Here is a 19,200-nt window from a genome sequence, read left to right on the forward strand (position 1 = left end):
CCAAAGGAAAGGGGAGCCCAAAGGCTGGAACTATGGAGAGAATGGCAACCAGGTGGGAGCCCAGGGACCACAAATTAACCTCTCATGGGCTGCCAATTGCTGCCTTAAATCATGGCTGTCCATTTCTCGACCCATGGGTTGTGACCCAAAAGTGGGTTGCAAGAATATCTGAAAGGGTTGCAAACAAACTTAAAAAATGAATCAACGAACTTTAAAAGTGGATTTTACCTTAAAGGAGAAAAATATGGGAAACTGACTGTTCCCTTGCAGGTTTTGAGCCTGCAAGGGGCTGCTTTGGGGACACCCCAGACCCCACACACCCACCCTGCCCCCCACACACTGGGGGGCTGGGGGTGGGGGGCAGATGGTCAGCGGTGAGAGGCACTGGGTTGGGATTGGCCATTGATGTTTACCAATGGTACAAAAAAGTTTGAGAACCACTGGTTTAAGGCATGCCAGCTTCCACAGCCAACAGTACTCAGTGGAATATAAGAGCTAGATTCATACTTGGCCATGTCTGACTTCCCAGCCCAAATGATAAAGACAGATCTCTCTTACTATTTTCAAACTAAATCCTATTGTTGGTACTTCAAAAATGAAGTATGTATGGCAGGGGTTGGCAGCCTATGGCCTGTGGGTTGGATCCAGCCTATAGAACTGTTGGTTATGGCCCATACATGTGGGACTTCAGTGAAATTTAGCCATGGGGACAAGCAGCTGGGCTAGATGTGGGGAAGTGGGGGGAGGCTCTTCCAGACTGCAACTGGAAAAAGTTGCCTACCTCTGCTGTTTGGAGTATTAGGCAGGTAACTTGCTCTTCCAGCAATTTAGCAGTTGGCTAGCACGTTTCAGATGTGTTTGTTCATGTTCCAGTGTGTAGATACTTTTCAGATAGTTTTGAAGTCTTGGATTTCTAGCACCATTAATGCTTTTCATCTTTTAACAAGTAGATCAATTCCTGTAGCAAGTGGTACTGAATTTCACAGTCTGTCTTGTATAATAACTGACAGGAGTGAAGATGCATCTTTCCTAGTTTTGGCTTTCTCTGCTAGTTACAAAGGTATTACTGAGAATTATATTTTCTTCTTGTTAAAGCTTTTGGATCACAAATTTGATTTGCATTTGAATAACCTTGTTAATGTTTTTAACCACTACAGAATATGAAAAAAGAAAAACCAAGTGTTTCTCTCTAAGGTTTTGTTAGATGCTTCTATTGGATCCAGAATTGTCCATCTAACAATATGACAAGTCATATGATGAAAATGCAGATTTTGAGAAAAGATCATCATACAGTTAAGGTACAAGACTGAGAATCAAGAGACCTTAGTTCTCTTCCCAGCTCTTTGGCCTTGTGCAAGTTATTTGATCTCTCTGTGCTGTATTTCTGTTGTCTACAAAATGGAGCCAATGGTGTCTGAAGACTTGAAGTAATTAATTAAGAAAAATGTTTTGAAAAGCTCAGGTGGAAGGCTGTATTAAAAAAAATAAAATAAAGTGGAGTTCTCTTAAGGAAAAGCACTCTCTCCATTTTGGCCTGTATAGAATTGTTAGGGAGGAATGGTTTTGGGTAGGAGAATATTGTGGGGATAGAATTCACTGCAGGGCAGGTTAAGCAAATAATTAGTTCCTTACTGCTTTAGTGTGCTGAATTGGGGAGCGTGACTGATTTATGCTATAAATTCAGTTGGGTGAATGTTACAGCTGTGTAAACTCAGACACGGCAACTGTGTCACTAACCAATCCTAAATACCTCTTCACTTGTTTATGAGAGTTGGCAAGAAGCCCAGCTCTGCTGCACTTGTTGTCCAAAGTCCCATCTGCACCATTCCACAGGTTGCCCACATCCTAGTATGATGGGTAAATGCTGCCTAGAATGCACTCCAAAGCCAAAAAATATTTCATTTAAACAGCTATATCAAATTGTGATGCAAAATAAGTGATGGGTATCTTTGTATCTTCAACTGACACATGTCCAATCGCTGTCATTTGCTTCAGGTCCGTAATTTGTAAAACAGCAGTAGCTTTTGTTGTCATGCTTTCCTATATAATAATACAAAATAAGACATGGAATAAATGTAGCAAACTTAATAATGGAAAACCTAAATGCAAGAATGCATATTCCTGGAGACAAAAGAAGGTATATTGAGAGATCTTCCAAAATAGTGTAAAAAATATGAAAATGTCTGTGGGTAAATAGAATGTCTGTTTTCAAATGCAAACATTGTCTGAAAAGCAGGTTGGCTTGTGTGTCAGTGTTGGTATATAGTGTTCTTTCCTTTCCCAAGGCTGAGTCAGTCTTGGTTGCCTATTCATTACATGTGTATCTGTGTTACAGCGGGGTCCAGGAAGGAACAAGAACCGATCATCTTCAAAAAGATTAAGTTATAACTGAATGTGCAGTTTTATGTTTTAGGGAAACAAACACTCTTTTAAAACTTTTCCACTGTTCCTAAATTATGCATTCTATCATTTAATACTTGAAAAGTACATTCATCAATATGGTAAAACAGCATGGTTTATTTTATTTAGGTAGTAAACATTACCTTCTATGTGTAGAACATTCATAATGCAGAATTGGTTTGAACACAATGTGGCCTGTTTTTCTTTTTGCCTAAAGAGAGGCTGTGGAAAAACTTCCTGATGCTGGCTCCTTGCTTTCAATAAGTTATTCTGTAACCTGCTTGTAAAAATAGGCGTTGACTAAGAAGCAAATAAGGTTATGAGTTATTCTTCTTATCTTTTGCTCCAAATACAGGTTTCCCTTGTTTCATGCTGTACATGTGTTCCTGGGAAATGGCACATAACTCGAATTCACATAAAGGGAACCCACTTCAAAATGTAACAAATAGGGATATGTTCCAAGACCTCACCTGTACTGACCCCCAGACCCATTTCTACCACTTTTACAAGACAATCTTGGTAGTTGCTAACAGCAGGCAGTACACAGAAGCACAGGGTGGTGGTGAATGTGTAGTTGGTGTGAAGAGAGGATGATGAAGGATCTTCAGTGCCAGACTCTGCATCACTAGTAGGAGGTACAGGCAGGGTAACAGCCATAGGAGAGTCAACAGGCTCTCATCACCCTCCAACGCCAGTAAGGTGGGGCTGGGGGTAGTTGAGTGAGGCTTCAAGACTATATTGTCTCTCTCTCCCACCATGCACCACACAAAGCAGCTGACTGCAGGCTTCCACCACCCGATTGCATAGAAGTCAATTTACCTCGCATATGACACATTTTTGGTATAAAAAGATTCATCAGATAAGAGTGAATTCGTACATATGAAACCTGAATAAAGCGAGGAAATTCTGTATTGAAGCTTTTACCACCCTCCCCTCCTCCCTAATCTACCAAATTACAGTCAGTTACCCAGAGAAGATGAGTGAAAAAAATCATCTTTCATTGCCTGCAGGATTGATTTTTATTTTATTGTTCATTTATGTGTTTTGGTGAGAAATTTTAGTTTGTTGTGGTCTTGTTCTGTATCTGTTTTCCTTTCTTCCAGTCTGCATCAGTGAGAAATTGATTTCTTTTTTTTGTCTGTAGTTGTCTGATAATGTTTTGCTTGTGCTAAATTTATTTTGATGTTGTAGAGCAAGATACCTGAACTGAATGACTTTTCTCTCGCTTTTAATTTTTTTTTGTTTTCTAGCAGATGTTAGTTATGTAATGAATACATTATGCATTGATTAACTGCGAGCCTTTGTTAAATAGAAGAACCAACAGATAGAGAAGATGAGGATCTTGCTTATGACTTAATTGCAGGCTTCCTTTGTCATCTTGAACATGTCAGTCTGTATGGGTATGGAGAGACAAACAAAATTTACCAAGTTAAAAGGGGAGAGGGGACTTAACTCTTGTCAGCTGGTCTGGAGTAACTGTTCCTTATGTCTACTCCTGTCCTGCAATAGGTGCATGTTAAACAGTGGTAACTTAGCCTGATTTTATTCAAGAATAAGTTTCTTTTGCTTTGCAAGTGTGTTACCGCACACACTGACAATAAAAATGTGTCAATATAAGAGTTTTTTGTTGTTGGTTAAAAAAAAAAAAAGTTTCAGCAAGCAAAAGAAATATAGATAGATATAGCTATAAATATTCATTCTTTCGTTGGCAGCCCTGTGTGACTGCAGCAATGTTTTTATACCCTTCTGCTTCCATCCCGGGGTCCCCTACTCACCCCACACTGACACTCCTCCCACAAAGCCACCTCTCGGCTTTACCCCTGCTATGCAGCACTGCTTTCCCTCTGTCCAGCACTGATGATTGTATTTAGCTTCATTCTGACACAGATCTTGAGAAGTTCAGTGTTTCTGCTTTTTAGGAATAGTTTAATTTTTCTTACAGTCATCACAGACAAGTGTTTTTAGGCCATTTTTTATGAACCATCTGTACAGTTTTGAACAGTTGGCATCCGTGGTAATAACATCCTAATGAAGACAAAACCATTCATAGTTTACATATCTGATAGTAAATAGAGGTCAACTTTGAGGGGGGAGCCTAGCATTTATAGTGACCTACAGCACAGCTTAATATTACAGCTGCCTAACATCACAAGGATGTTACCTTGTGTAATTGCTCACATGTCAAACCTCAGTTTTTTCTCTAGTGAAGATGAGGCCTAAATTCTTTAGGACCATCAATCTCCCTGAAAATGAAATGGAGATTGCCTGCTATTGGTATCTGGTACTCTCTAGTTGAAAATACGCAATGTACATCTCTATTTTTTTACAGCCTCTGGGTTGTTTTTTTTTTAATTCTGGTGTGTTGGCCAGGTTATAAGTGTAGTAGAATTACAGTTTTTTCTACTATGCCTCATTAATTATACTTATACTTTCAAATGAAAGAGGAGACTAACCAGTAGTGCTTTCTGTGTCCAAGGCAAATGTGAATGGGTGTTTCAGCTAACAGACAATTACTACTTAATATACATGTCTGCAAGTTACAGAACAGTATCTTTGCATTAACTGTTTTTATTCACCAATACCACCCTTCAGGGACTTGAGCAGTGTGGAATAAAATCACATATGAAAACTTAAACACCTGAAGTGGTCCAGGATAACACTCAACGTGTTTCATAGACTCCATAACCATCTCATTCATTTCACTGGGGGAAGAGGAAGGTAGAAAACGTTTGGGTTTCTTTGTTGGGGGTGGGGTCTGTTTTTTGTCCTTTTGGGTAAAACAGGATTATTTCTGCAGACCTGTGGTTTAAGAAGAAATTATATCCAGAATGATTCCAGGACCAGATTTCCTAAATGCTCTTGTGCTAATATCGGAAAAACTATCAGCTGTCTTTGAGCAGTGACTCTCAAGCAGGGTGCCACAAGCTTAGAAGGATGCCTTGGCTCCTGACCTTTATGAGAAGAGGTGCACGTTGGCTCCCCCAATTTTTAGGTGCCCTGCACCTGCCAGCATCTCAGCAGCACTCGCCACAACTCCTCCCATCAGCTCTAGGAGCACAAGAGAAGCAGGGAAAGTAGCTATGCTGAAAAAGCACAGCCTGTGTGATGACAGCCCCAGTAGTCCTAGAAACATGATCTGCCTGTGTTTATTCAAACTGGCTTTGTCCTTTGCTCATCCCATGCTCCTGGAGTTGGTAGGAGGGACCGGGGAGAATGGCATGACTGGCACACAAGTCCCCAGAGGAACAGCTGCTGCAGCAGGGGCTACACTCAACTTTTCAGGTAGAGCTGGGGGCAGGAAGGCTACCAACAGCAGAAGCAGCAGGGCATATCAGGGTTCTGCCCCTACCATCTTCCCCTGGTACTAGCAGCCACTCTCATCCCTCTCACCTCCTGCAGGGACAGCTGCCTCTTTCAGGAGTCTAATGACCCATCCTCAAGCTCCCCTTTCCAGCTGTGAGCACTGTGCACCATCTGCCTTGCTCTCAGTGTTGCCCTGCTATCCCATGCAATCTGTTTTAGGGTGTTGCATGATGCAAGGAGGCAAGAAATAAATGAGTCTTTAAGTGGGGTGCTGCTAAATTCCAGACAGTTCAGAAGGGGTGCCTTGAATCTAAAAAGATTGAGAACCGCTGCCTTTGAGACACCAAACAATACTTCTTCACAATGAGATGCACGCTGACTGCGCTGTTGGGGTATGCTCCAACACTCTTGTGCCGTCAGAACTTCCACTGAATTCAGTAAGCATTAGATGCACAGAAGGATCCATTAGGAGGATAGTGAATTTAGCAGGATTTTAGAAAACAAAAGTGCTGCTTCTGTGTAGTTTAAGTCGGTTGTTTGTAGCTCTTAATACGTTTGATATTGGAACCTTAAAAAGCAGCAGTGTGTGTGCAATGAAGAACATGGTTGTTTATACCCTCAACAAATTGCAATATTCATCTCTTTCATTCTAAAATCCATCATCAGTATTCTGTATCCACAGCATGGAAATGTCAGCTCTGGCAGATAATGTTGCCAGCAAAAATGTCTGACCATATATTCAATTGTAGTCTTTTTAAATCTGTGGGACTTTGGAGAGTAAAAAGTGGGTGGAGAATCTATTTTGTGTTGTCTATGGTTTCTTTTTCTGGGACTCCCGGTAGAATTCAATAATAATCTAATTTTCTTTCCGAGAGCTGGTTTAGCTTGCCTATGGGAAAAGTAATTTGTAAAATCTTCTCAGAAGGTACATTATCTCCTCCTTTGGTTTCTGTTGGTACCCAAATTTATTTCAAAACAAAACAAATCCTTGCTGTAATCTTCACTTTCCTTGTTTATAACTGAGTTTGCAGCTAAGACACGTTTAGTCACTTATTTGCTTGTAAGTGAGGAAACTGAAGATTATTTGTGTAACATACTTGTAGGTTTGTACAAAATTAATCAAATTGAGATGAATAATTACAGACTTAAATGAATGAGGAGCCATTATTGTAATCTCCATCAATTCAGAAGAAAATGTGGGAGAGAAGTTTAGTAGTTTAGCCAGCTCATATCTACTTCTCTTCTAAGTTAGATATCAGAAAGTGTTGTTTGGTATAACTACTTTTCCCCCCTTTTATTTACTTAGCATAGCTTTTTAAGTTCATTGTATCCCATACCAAATTAGGTGCACGTACGATATTAAAGGGGAACTTACAGATGCAAACAAATTATACAAAATTATGAGATGCCATGTATCTATTCCTTTTCTTTCAAGTAGGGTTTGAAGATATTTACTAACTTTTCCATTGATTCTTCAGACAGTTTTAAAATTATTTTTGATTTGAAATGAATAAATTAATTCATTATAAGCAGACAGAGATACTAACGATGTCCTTTATCTAGTATGTCCGCCTGCCAGGGGCAACATTTTTTGCAGGCATTTGTATTTTAAAATATTTTGTTTCTACATTATCCGTTGCTATAGGCATAGCTGTTGCCAAGAGGACAATATTTTTCATTCCAGTAATATTTTTTTTTTTCAAAATTGTTTCTATTTTCAGATAATTTTGGAACATAATTGAATTGAAGGTTTTAAAAGCCCTGTTTTTGTATTGCAGATACTGAAACACTGTTTATGATGCTGTCACTTATTTTAGTCTGTAATTTGGAAGATGAATAAGGGAAATGAGCTCTTAATGAGTGTCTGTTGAATGACGGATATTTGCTCTACTTTGGATACACAATTTCATTCTATTACTCCCTTTTTTTCATTTGGAAGTAGTTTTCTACTTCTTGTAGCTGAATTTGAGCTAAATCATAATCTTGAATGCATTCTCAGTGCAAATGGATTACAAGTGAAATCCTGTAATATGTAAAATTATAATTTGTAGGCTGGTTTTCCTGTGCGGGGTTTATGCAACCTCTGTCCACAGGAAGTTTTGATTTACCACTCTCTTCTCCCCCTCCCCCCCAACACGCACATTATCTGGAGCTTGAGTCAGGAATAAGCAAACCTGAAATTGAAATTGCAGTGAGACTAGTTTCTTCTGTAATAATTTTTTCTTGCCCCATATTCATGTGCCACAACACAGCAACATCTGGCGTAAGGCTGACACTGTGTGGCGAGATTAAAGAATTTCAGTTTTATTTCCTTACTGCTTCCTATTTCTTCACTCCTTTATTTTCCCCTCCCCTGTATATTTATTGCTCTTTAGGGTTTGTTCCTGTTCTGGTTTTTGGTGGGTTTTTTTCTTCAATTTGATTCATCCATATTGTATTGAATTATTTTTCTCACAGCCTCTTTTGAATGTCCTTCTATGGAAGTTCATAATGTTTGAAAAATGCTTTTTTGACAGCTGACTGATCAGCAGTTGAACATCTTCCAAGAAATAATTATACTCTCCCTTAGTATTCACCTTTATTAAGATATGAACTTTTGGTTGGTTTTCAGTCTTTCTGTCAAATTGATTTACTAATATATTCAAGAACTTGTTTAGTTTTTTGGTAGAACAGTTTTGGGGGTTTTTTAACTAAAAACATTAGCTTTAGATGTATTATACTGTTAAAAATGATTCCCTTGCAAAGATTGACTTCAAAAAGCAGAAATTCCATCTTGGTTTTTTGGTGGTTACTTGATTGGTTAATGTCACTACTCTTTTTGCAGCATTCTTTCATTTTAAGATTTTTTTTTTTTTTTTTTTTCAGTCTCCAACAGATTGATTTGTGTCTCTGAAGGCACCTCCCTATATCCATGATTCTGTATTCTATCTTAGTACAAAAATCTAAAGAAAAGATGCCCTGCATATTCCTTTATTCTCTCTTAACTGTAACCACTCAAGGAGGCAGCTTGGGTATCACTGTAAACAGCTCAGTAAAAACATTGCAGCTCACAAGAGTAGTCAACAAAAAGATAGGATGTATACAGGATGGATTAGAAAATACTGAATATATTATGAAGGCCTCACTTAACCAATTGAAATTTCCTCACCTTGAATATTCCTGTTTGGCTCTAGTCAGTGTTTTTTAACTAATACACCTTGGAAACACTAACCTGGATAAGGATGATAAAAAAGACAAGAAAGAGAAGATTTGGACAGGGGTTGAAAAAAAATGGATATAAAGACAGATGATAGGCCATCCAACTTGCATGTCTATTTATTTCTTTTTACAAAAACATAAAAGGAATCAAATTAACTGAAAGCCAATGCTTTTTTTTAAACCTGATAGAAATGCTTTCAGAACAAGGGTCTGCAACATTTTTGAGTACAGTGCCAAAAAAACACCCACAACCTCAGCTTGTAAGATGTTTGTGTGCCCAGGGCAGAAGGTGGGGAAGCCCCGAGAGGCCTGATCCTTGTTGTGGCAGCACGGCCCCGGCTCCGAGGCTTGCATGCCGTGCTCTGACACCCATGCCAGAGGTTGCCTGCTGAGGCTGTGCGAAGCTTTGGTCGTTGATTTGATTCTGCGGAGATTCAGCCCGATTTCAGTGGCTGAATCTCTGAATCCAAATCAAATCAGGAGATCCTTTAATCTCTCCGAATTGAATTAGAACCCTCCAAATTGATTCGGAGAGATTCAGAAAGATTCAATGATTTGGACATAGACACAGCTTTAAATGTTTTTTCTACATACCTCAAGGTACCAGGTGGCTTGTAATTGCTGAGATGCTGGGACAGATGAAGCATCCCACAGGAGCACGGGGGGTCCCCAGCGCACTTGACAGCAGACCCAGAAGTGGACCAGAAGCACTTCTGGTCCACCGGAGAGCACACAAGGGGGGGCCTCTGCACCTCGCCAGCTCGGCAACTGGTGCCTCCTGGGTCTGCAGGCCCAGCCGATCGCCGAGCCGGGGGAGACCCCCCAAGGCACTGAGTACCGATCCCAGAAGTGGCCCGAAGTACTTCCGGTTTCGCCACCGAGCATGCGGGGGGGGGCATGCTTCCCACCATCACAGCGTTCACAAGCCACGCCTGGTACCTCAAGGTATGTAGAAAAAACATTTCAAGCTGCATCTATGGCCAAATCACTGATTCTCCGAATCACCATTGAATCTTCAGATTTGGCCGAATCGAATTGGGACAGTGATCCTAATCAACAAATCAAATCACTGTCCCTGATTCAGGCCAGATCCAAATTGAATATGGCCTGTTTCATACACCCTTATTTGCTTTTTGGAACATGTGCCAGTCGTCATAGGCAAGTCAATCTCAGTAGAACTTCTTGCATCTTTCTCAAAAGCATTTTGTGCTCTCCACTGCTATACACAGAATGTTGGCCTTAACAGTTTATTTCAGAGGTGCATTATGTTTGGTAACAGTGTTTGTTTTCTTCAGGTTGAATTTTCCTATCCTCCCCTAATCCCAGGAGAAGGACACGATAGCCACAGTTTACCCGAAGAATGGAAATACTTGCCTTTCCTTGCTTTGCCAGATGGAGCTCACAACTATCAAGAAGGTAAAATACCAGAAAGGAATGTCTAGTGAGTGAGGAGCTGCAATAGTGGAGGACATTGTGTGCTTAACACTAAAGCAGGGAGGAAAGGATCCTGACACTTCAGTTACCAGTTCACCATGCTTCTGACTGCTTGAATTCTAGGAATATTTATTTTGTATTTTATTCAGAACAGGCTATATGAGAAATTGAATATGTAAAAAGAAACATATCAAAATACTTGTGTTTAGGATGTAGACTAGAGATACAAAATTCCCACTCCTGCATCTGTAAATTTAATACAGGATTCATTTATGAGTCTCCTAAAGCAAAATAAGCAGCCTGTACTCCCCTCATCTTTTGAAAGGGAATTGTTCTTTATGGAGATAGAGAATGAATAACCTCTTTTTCCTGTATGTGTGTGTGTATGTGGATAAAACAACCCACTTTTATTCAGTTAGGTCTTTATTTTTCAAAATGTGGTCTAGATTCCTGCTTGACGGTCTACAAAATGGCATGGGTTAGGAACTGTACAGTGGAAAGAGGAAGAGGGGAATTAGGAGAGCAGTGACATGCAATATGAAGCAGAAGAATAATTTTGCCATGTTTATACCATTTAGGGATTGGCCAAAGTTTAGTAGCAAATTATATCTGTAAACATTTTTGTTGTTACAGATTCCTAAATCATAAAGGAAAAATGGAATATGTTGTACTAAAACACTTTTTCTTTTTGCATATGCTTCCTTCTCAGGAAGACCTGTGTCACAAATCTATCCTCAGAGTACTTGCAGTCACAAGTTTCTCCCTGCTGTCCTACTGCTTGTCCCAAGGTTTGCCCTGGGATAATTCCTTATCCCCACAAACCTCTGCTCCACTAGCCTTATACTAGATCTCACAGCTGCAACAGGGAAATCTCTGCCACTCCCTGCAGTTTCCTCTTGGGTTGTGAAAGTATTTTAGGTCCTCCTTTCTAGGGAATGGGTTACTCTGGAATATTCCTTATTCCACCGAGATCATTCTTTACCATAGGCAATCAGTAAGGAGATAAAGTAACAAAAGTATTTATTATTTAGGAGAAAGGAATTACGTGAGAAACACTGACCATATTGTTTGAAGACAAAACAAAAGGACACGCAAAGACTGTAACCCTCTCATCTGGCTACAGAACTTTCTCCTTGGAGTTCTGCCATTCTTTCCAGAGATCAGCCTTCCTTCTGATCCTGCCAGTCATGATTGCTGGGGACCTGGACTCTCCCAAAGCCTAGCATAAACCAAAGACCATGATTTGCTCATAGCCCCTAAAATATCTACAACCCAGCCTTCCATCACATCAGCATTGTCTTAATTGCTCATGAGTCTCAGAATTCTCTCATTCCTTTCCTCTTGAAGCATCTGGGATTCCTCTAGCTAGTGGCCCATTTTTTCTGAGATGCCTTCACTAAGGAGGGTGTTGATTCTCCACCCCTCCCCAATTATAGGCAGGCAATACCTTGGGTGCTGGTCCCAACAATAGCCCTGTCTATTGCTGTTTGGGACTGGCAGTTATTCTTGTCCTACTAACACAATGGCAGGAGATACTTAGCAGTTCTACCTACTCCCTTTTCCTTAAGTAGCATGTCTCAGTTCCTTTGATTTAAACCATGTCCAAAAACAAAGATGTATACAGACAGCATAACATAATCCATGCAGTGATAAGAGCAACATAAATTAATACAATGTAGTATTTTCTTTTCAGTGAGATGACACATGCCATATCAATAAAGCAAACACAAGAAAATGTGCATGACACTTCACCTTGTCTGATGTGCTAGGGCTGTCCAACTTAGGGCACTCTAACTTCTAAATGGCAGGGGCTGCATGCTGTGGATGCTGCACCAGCACATCCCATCCCCCTGGTTCCAGCACCATATTGTGTGGGAGCCTGCTCATTGCCACATGCTGCTGCATCTGGAGCAATGAGAGAGCAGGGGAAGTGGTGGCTGGGTGGGAGGTTAGGGGCAGCAAATTAATCTCTTGTGGCCATCAGTTGGACATCCCTACTCTAACTCTGTAGGGATTTCATTGGGAGTTGATGTGCCAGCCCAAGGTAGGGTGTTTGTTTACAAAAATAATTTATTTACATCAGAAGGAAAAAATCCTTGATTTGGCATGTCCTGACTTTTTTGTTATGTATCTTGAAGATATTAACTGTAGTCAAAACCAGAAAAATGTGAGGAGGTGAGCAAAATAGCTTCTACATTGGCTCCATGCCACAACCCCACACACAACACTGAAATAGTTGTCTTGCTGGGCTTTGCATTACCATAACAACATGTTGTTAGAAAGTGTTTTTAGGTAATGGAGACTGTTCAAAGCTAGCATGGCAGTGAAGCAGGTGTAAAAACCTTGGGATTTATTTCCAGAAGCACAATACAAATTCATTTGGAATTAGCAAGTGCATTTCAGAATAATATTATTATATGCTTATTCTGATTATATTGGGCTTGGTTTCCTTGTGCAAGTTATAACTAGCCTCCATTTAAAGAAGTTGCACATGGTATGAAAAATGGAAAATTTAGTTTTGTTTATTGGATTAAAGGAAATGCACTTTAAAACTCTACAAATTTCCTCCTGGATCTATGTAGAATATAACAAAACCTGTACCAGCAACTAGCAACATCTAGATTGTGAGATGGCAATGTTTTTGGGTCGAGTGCCAAAAAACCCTGCAACCGGGACTTCAAAGATGTTGGCTTGCCAGGGACAGACAGTGGCAAAGCCATGAGGAGCCTGTTCCTTGTCATGGCAGTGCAGCCCTAGCCCCTTTCCCACTGTGTTGTTCCCTGAGGTGTGCATGCAGCCACTGCCAGCAACAAGCCAGACTAGGGCTCCAGACTGGTGCAGCTGCTTGCAGCTTTGTGACTGCCTGCTAGAAGCACCCCAGGCTCTGGGCAGGCCTCTGCTGCCCTCTGTACATCCTGGGCTGCTCACAGTAAGCCTGCAACCAGTGCATTGGGGTCTGAAACCCTCACCTGACCCCATGGCTGGCAATGGCTGTACGTGCACCTTGAGGCACATGGTGAGGCAGAGGCCTGGGGCAACACGATCCTGTCCCCTTCTCTGCCATGCACCCCGAGGTGCCTGTGCAGCTGCTGCCTTCTTACCTTTTACAAGAAACTTCCCAAGATTTATAGAGCGCAGTTCTGTTCTACTTACTAGAAAATAAGCAAATAGCCTTAATTGCCCTGAAGACAGGTTTCCTACAAATGTGTGATACCTTGAACTGTAAAAGAGACCTTCTAACCTGTTTTGGCTTTCCCAGCTAATAAATTAGCAATAAAATTTTTGTGGTTGTGACAGATCTATTTTACAAAGCTGTATATCTTTGCATAAGGGTATTTGAAGTGTATCCTTAGTTTTAATTGAAAAGGTTGGTCTCTTGGCACCCTTACACAGTAAGTGAATTGATTTACTGGAAGAATATGGACACAGAGAAGTCTATTCTTTTATAAATGATATGATAAAACCATAGGGTACACAAGATTAAACCCAGCAGGAAGTGCAATTTTAGAAGTAAACAATTTGTAAATAGGTTATTGAAAAGGATGAGGTTTCTGAAAATACAGATCCTTGATCTGTTTCTTTGTTAGCAACTAAACTGTTCTCTCTTTCTTTCTTAGATACTGTCTTTTTCCACTTGCCACCAAGATCTGAAGAGCAAACTACAGTATATGGCGTCTCTTGCTATAGGCAGATTGAAGCCAAGGTAACTTACAGTTGCAAATATAAAATAGTAAAATGGACTCGTGCAGAATTCAATGGGAAAAACTGTATGGCCGTCAGACTAGCTGATCAAAATTGTCCTCCCTGGCCATAAAATCTGTGAAGCTGCAGCTCAGATAATTCAGAGCTAAAGAATTATCTTTTCCCTTCTGCAACTGGGAACTTCCTGGTCCATGTCTATATTCCTGCACATCCCATTATGTTTTCAGAGAAACAAACCAGGCAGGAGACCTAACAAGCAGAACTAAACTGACTGTCTGTGAGTCTGGCTAAGAGTTCTCTGCCTGAAAATAGGATTCTTTACTTGATCTTCAGACATTTCTTGTGAGCTTCTTGAGCAGATATATGAAGCACCTGTGTGCCTCCTTCAATCCAGGGAAGGGTTTGGTTTCCTTTGCAAAATTCTCCTGAGCCTAGGCTTTCCATTGTATGTATGTATGTATGCATGCATGCATGCATGCATGCATGCATGCAGGGCTGGTATACCTGTAGAGGCAGTACAGGCAGCTGCCTAATGCAGCAGATAGTAGGGGGCGGCAAAAATGATGCTCTGAGTGGGCAGGCAGTGCATGTGCTTGGTCAGGCCCAGGTTCAGCATAAGGCTTTCACAGCAGCAGAGCAGGCTGTAACACAGGTAGGGGCCACACAAAATTCTCCATCAGTCTGAGACACGGTACCATGCCATGGTCACTGACTGCCATGGCTCCATGGGGCTAGGAGGAGGGGCAGGATGCTATGCTGCCACCAGTGCATCAGGGACTCTGGGCAGGATACTATTGGCCTGGGCTGTGACAGGCTAGGGCACAGTGGTGCAGGGGCCATGTGCAGCTTCCTGAGGCTCAAGGGATGCAGCAGCTGTGACCATATGTCCTGCAGAGCTGGCTACATGTTAAGGGGCTGCCTGATGTTAGCCTCAACCCAAATGGTCTGGCCAATACAGGCATGGCCAGCAAAAAGATTTTCTTCTCCCTTTTCTTTCTGGGAGAAGCTATGAGAGAGACTTGCAGTATGTTTAGTCTTAAATATTGAGGAAATCATGATGTACTCAGTCTGAAGCCAGTCCTGATTATAAAATATGTGCATTTATTCTTAGCAGGATATTTTGCAGATATATTTTGAAATATGTATGTCACCTTCCCAATGATATGCCACAACTTTGAATGTTTAATAGCTTAGGAAGAGTTCTCATTGACTCATATTCTGAAGTCCCAAATTACATATGCTATATTCTTATTTATAGACTAATCCCTGTGACATCTTGATTATTTTTCAAGAAACTCTCATTTGAAGCAACTTTACACAATAAATTTATAATTGTAATTTTGTTCTTTGTATTGACTTAGTTTTCTCAGTATTTTTTCAGTAAACCCTTATTATAGTATTCTGTAATCAAAGTCTTGTTCTGCTTAACTGTGAAGTTTATTTTCAGCTATTTTTTATTGCACTCACGATGCCAGTTTCTGCTGTTTACTAACCAATTAAGCGGATAAGTAGATTTAAAATTGAACTGTTTGGAACAAGTGGAATATAAAGCAATATGTCTTTTATGTAGTAACAGCTTCAACCCTCTACCCATCTGGCTTTTTTTGTGTGTGGGCTGTAATCCACACTCTTGCTGTTTTGTGCAATGAAAGTGAATCACTTGGCTGTATGGTTTCTGCCCACACTCCTTCTAGCTCTGCTGTTAAATACTAGAACCGTTTGGTCTGGCTGAGAAAGCAGTTGACTCCCCAGGTGGTGTCACTTTCTCTTTACAGTTGGCTAGAAGAAAATGCCTGAGCATGAAATAAACAAACTATTCCCAGGCAAAAGCTTTCCCTGCGTGGTCCCAGTGGGTAGGTATGCTGTCACAGAAGGACAGGGGATATATTCTGGTTTATTTTGGCAAATCTAGAGCTAAGTATTTTTTCTTTACCTGTTTTCTTCTCTTGTTGCCTTCTCCTTTTAAATAGTCCTTGGTTCTAGGGACTGTGTGTAATCATCTCCACAGTAGTTGCACCATCTCTAGGAACAACGAGTCGAAAGAAACTGTGATTATTAGATTGTTGACCTCTCGCAAAGCGTCTTGCCTTAGGGTCTGATACTGTTTTACTGTTTATTTTTTATGTACCCACCCACCCATCCCTTTACACCCTCAGCTGCTGTTGAAAACAGTACTTCAAGGATCATGGATTTTGTTTTGATCAGTGGGGGTTTTAGGTAGATGGCTTTAAAGTGTTTTTTTTAATGCATATGGGTAAAACTATTGTAATACTTTTTTGCTTCTTAGGCATTGAAAGTACGGCAAGCAGATATCACACGCGAAACAGTACAAAAAAGTGTCTGTGTTCTAAGTCAGTTGGTAAGTATGACAAACTGAACCTTACTTGCAAACAATACAAGGAATACATGATTTGCCTGACATTATTTAAATCCCTTGTAATGAGCACCACTTAAAGATGGCAAAGTGAGCATTGAAATTACAGCTGCATTAAGACCAAGGAATTTAAAATTTTAACACATTTCGAGTGTCATCTGCTTACAAGAAAACTGTAAAAGTATGCATCTGTCATTAGGAGTTGTGATGTGATGGGTTTGCAATTTTTATAACTGCCCCCAAAAAACTACCTATTCCAAACTGCATATTGTGATGCTTTCTATATTAATGTTTAGTTTATATGCTACACTGATTAATTTTCAGAAAGTGGGAAGTTAACAGTGCCCAACTCTGAAACAACACTTTTGCTAGTGGCTCATGCAGCATATTATGTAGAATATGATAAGTTGTATTAGACCTTATTAGTAGAGGTGCAGTTACATCGGTCCAATATTGGATCAGCACCAATATAAAGAAAATTGTCTGTATCTGAAATCGGCCTGATATGGCGCATAATTTGGCTGATAAACGCCTGTGCGTGCAGGCAGCCACAATGCAGCATGTAGGTAGCAAGGAGCACAGCCCAGCAGCATGGAGAGCTGTGTGCAGCTGGTAAGTCTGTTGTGGTGGATGGGGTTGGGGAGGGAAGGGATGTGGGGGAGCAGATCAAGGTCCCCCATGGTGAGGGAGGGAGTGGGGCTGGGACAAGGGCTGGGGCAAGTGTTTCCCAGGTGGAACGGGGATAGGATGGAGGTGCGGTTCGTCCGGGGGACTGTTTGTCTGGTACTGCATGGGCTGGGGGGTAGGGAGGGCCTGTGCCCCCAGATCTGCATGGGGCAGGGCCAGAGCTGAGCCAGGCTGGGCTGCACTGAGAGCAGGCAGTGGCAGCACTGAGAGAGAGAGTTATGGGAGGCCTACGGCGAATTTTGGGGTGACTGCAGCCCTTGCCCTCTCTCTCCCCCTATAGCCCCCTCTGTGCCCTGAGCCCTGCACAGATGTGGGGGCACCCCCCCCCCCAAGCCAGCTCCAACTGGATCTTAAGTGGTGATATAGCATCTGAATGTGAAACACTAGATAACTGAAATATGCACACTGAAAGTAGAACAGTTAGCCAGAAATTTTGAACACTTTTATCTTCACAAATTGACTTTGCCTAGAGTTGAGATATCTATTTATAACAGAAGATAAGGAAAAAAAATGGAGAAACAATGGAATTGTTACAAAAAGTGATTTCTTCATCTGCATTTATTTGTCTGTCTTGCAAGCCCTTATATGGATTACTCCAAGCAAAGCTACAGCTCATTACACATGCCTATTTTGAAGAGAAAGACTTCTCTCAAATCACAATTCTTAAGGTAACCTTTCAATGTATGCATGCAGATTATGATGCTCCTTGTTTATCGTACAGGTTATATGATATGAACATTCTTTACTCAGTGATTTCTCATCTATATATTGCATTTTCAAAGGGTGATTGTACTATTCTTCTCTTCTAAGCCACATGATAATTTATCCTACAATAAATCTGAGCAAGGAACAATTGACTAATTTACAGAGAGATGTGAACTAAAAACTACTTGGATAGCTAGCCTTACATTTTTAAAATCCCTTTAATAAAACTCCCTTTCTCCTTCTAAGGGAGGAAAACTCCTTTTCTCCTCCTCCTCCTTCTGTCCATATCAGTGAAATAGATTCTGGTCCCTTGAGTAGTTTCTTAGAACAGATGGTGGCATTTGCCATTAATATTACCATTAAGGGAAACTATCATATGCCATTAATATTTTTTTAATTTAACTTTTGCAGGAACTTTATGAGCATATGAATAGCTCTTTGGGGGGAACTACACTAGAGGGATCACAAGTTTATCTTGGTAAGTAGCCTTTTTGTGATCAATAAAAGATTCTCTTCATAACTAATTTTGCTTATGTACATTAAAGCTTAACAAGAGAGCTCTGTTCCTGTGTAGTAATGTATAATTTTTTCTTTCTGTAATTGTTAGATAAATACCTTGCCTCTATTGGATGGAGCTCATCTTAGGTTGAAACTTAATGTCTTGGTGATGCCTCTCAGTTTTGATATTTGCTCAGTCATTAAGTGGCTGAACTGTTTTCTTAAAACTTTCTTATTATGAGGAAGATTTTCAGTAGTGAAAATGGAATTAAGGATCCAATTCTTACTGATATTTTTTTTCAAAGGGTATTCCTTGTACCTTAGAAAATATCCCCCAGTATTCTTGACTTCATGTTTTGCCTAGGAGTGTGTGATAGAGACAGGTAAATGTGAAGAGGGGTTTAATCAAATGTATCAATGAAAATCTGTGATTAGTAGGATTCAGCATGAAAGTAAATGGCTGCCTTCTGTAGTTCAGTCCCTACTGTAGGTTCAACATATTTTTTTTGTGTGTGCATAGAAACAAGACAACAAGGTAGGAGCTCTAATGAACTCACCAGCATGTCTTCCTTTAGGATGTAGAATCGTTGGATATCAGGGATCTGGGTTTTCTGTTTCCCATGGAAAAACAGGAAAAAAACACAGATTTTCCCTTTTCACTGAGGAAAAATGCAAATTTTTTATTTTAATGGGGAAACATGCACATTTTCCACTTTTTGCAAAGAGCTCTCTGCAAAAAGGGCAGGAAACCCTAAGCCCTGTCTGGAGAGGGGGATAGGACATGAAACTCTTGAGTCAGCCAGGGCTTGGCTTTGGCTTTGGCTCACTTTTCTTCCTGAAGCCTTTGGGATACCTAAAGCTTGCAGGGGGCTGGGGGCCTACTCTAGCGGGGGTGGGGG

At 40.7% G+C, this 19,200-nt stretch overlaps 1 protein-coding gene across 1 annotated transcript in view; it reads left to right on the forward strand.

Moving 5' to 3' along the window:
* AVL9 (AVL9 cell migration associated) overlaps positions 1 to 19,200 on the forward strand; it is a 59,111-nt gene that overhangs the window by 13,835 nt on the left and 26,076 nt on the right. Inside the window, exons 2-6 of the mRNA XM_019509010.1 lie at positions 10,197 to 10,317; positions 13,953 to 14,038; positions 16,325 to 16,396; positions 17,677 to 17,766; positions 18,215 to 18,281. Coding sequence (XP_019364555.1) covers positions 10,197 to 10,317; positions 13,953 to 14,038; positions 16,325 to 16,396; positions 17,677 to 17,766; positions 18,215 to 18,281 — 436 coding nt within the window. The remainder of the gene's footprint in view (positions 1 to 10,196; positions 10,318 to 13,952; positions 14,039 to 16,324; positions 16,397 to 17,676; positions 17,767 to 18,214; positions 18,282 to 19,200) is intronic.

The sequence above is a fragment of the Gavialis gangeticus genome, unplaced genomic scaffold, assembly GCF_001723915.1.
Source record: "Gavialis gangeticus isolate Ggan-Ray unplaced genomic scaffold, GavGan_comp1, whole genome shotgun sequence".
In the NCBI taxonomy this organism is placed as follows: Eukaryota; Metazoa; Chordata; order Crocodylia; family Gavialidae; genus Gavialis; species Gavialis gangeticus.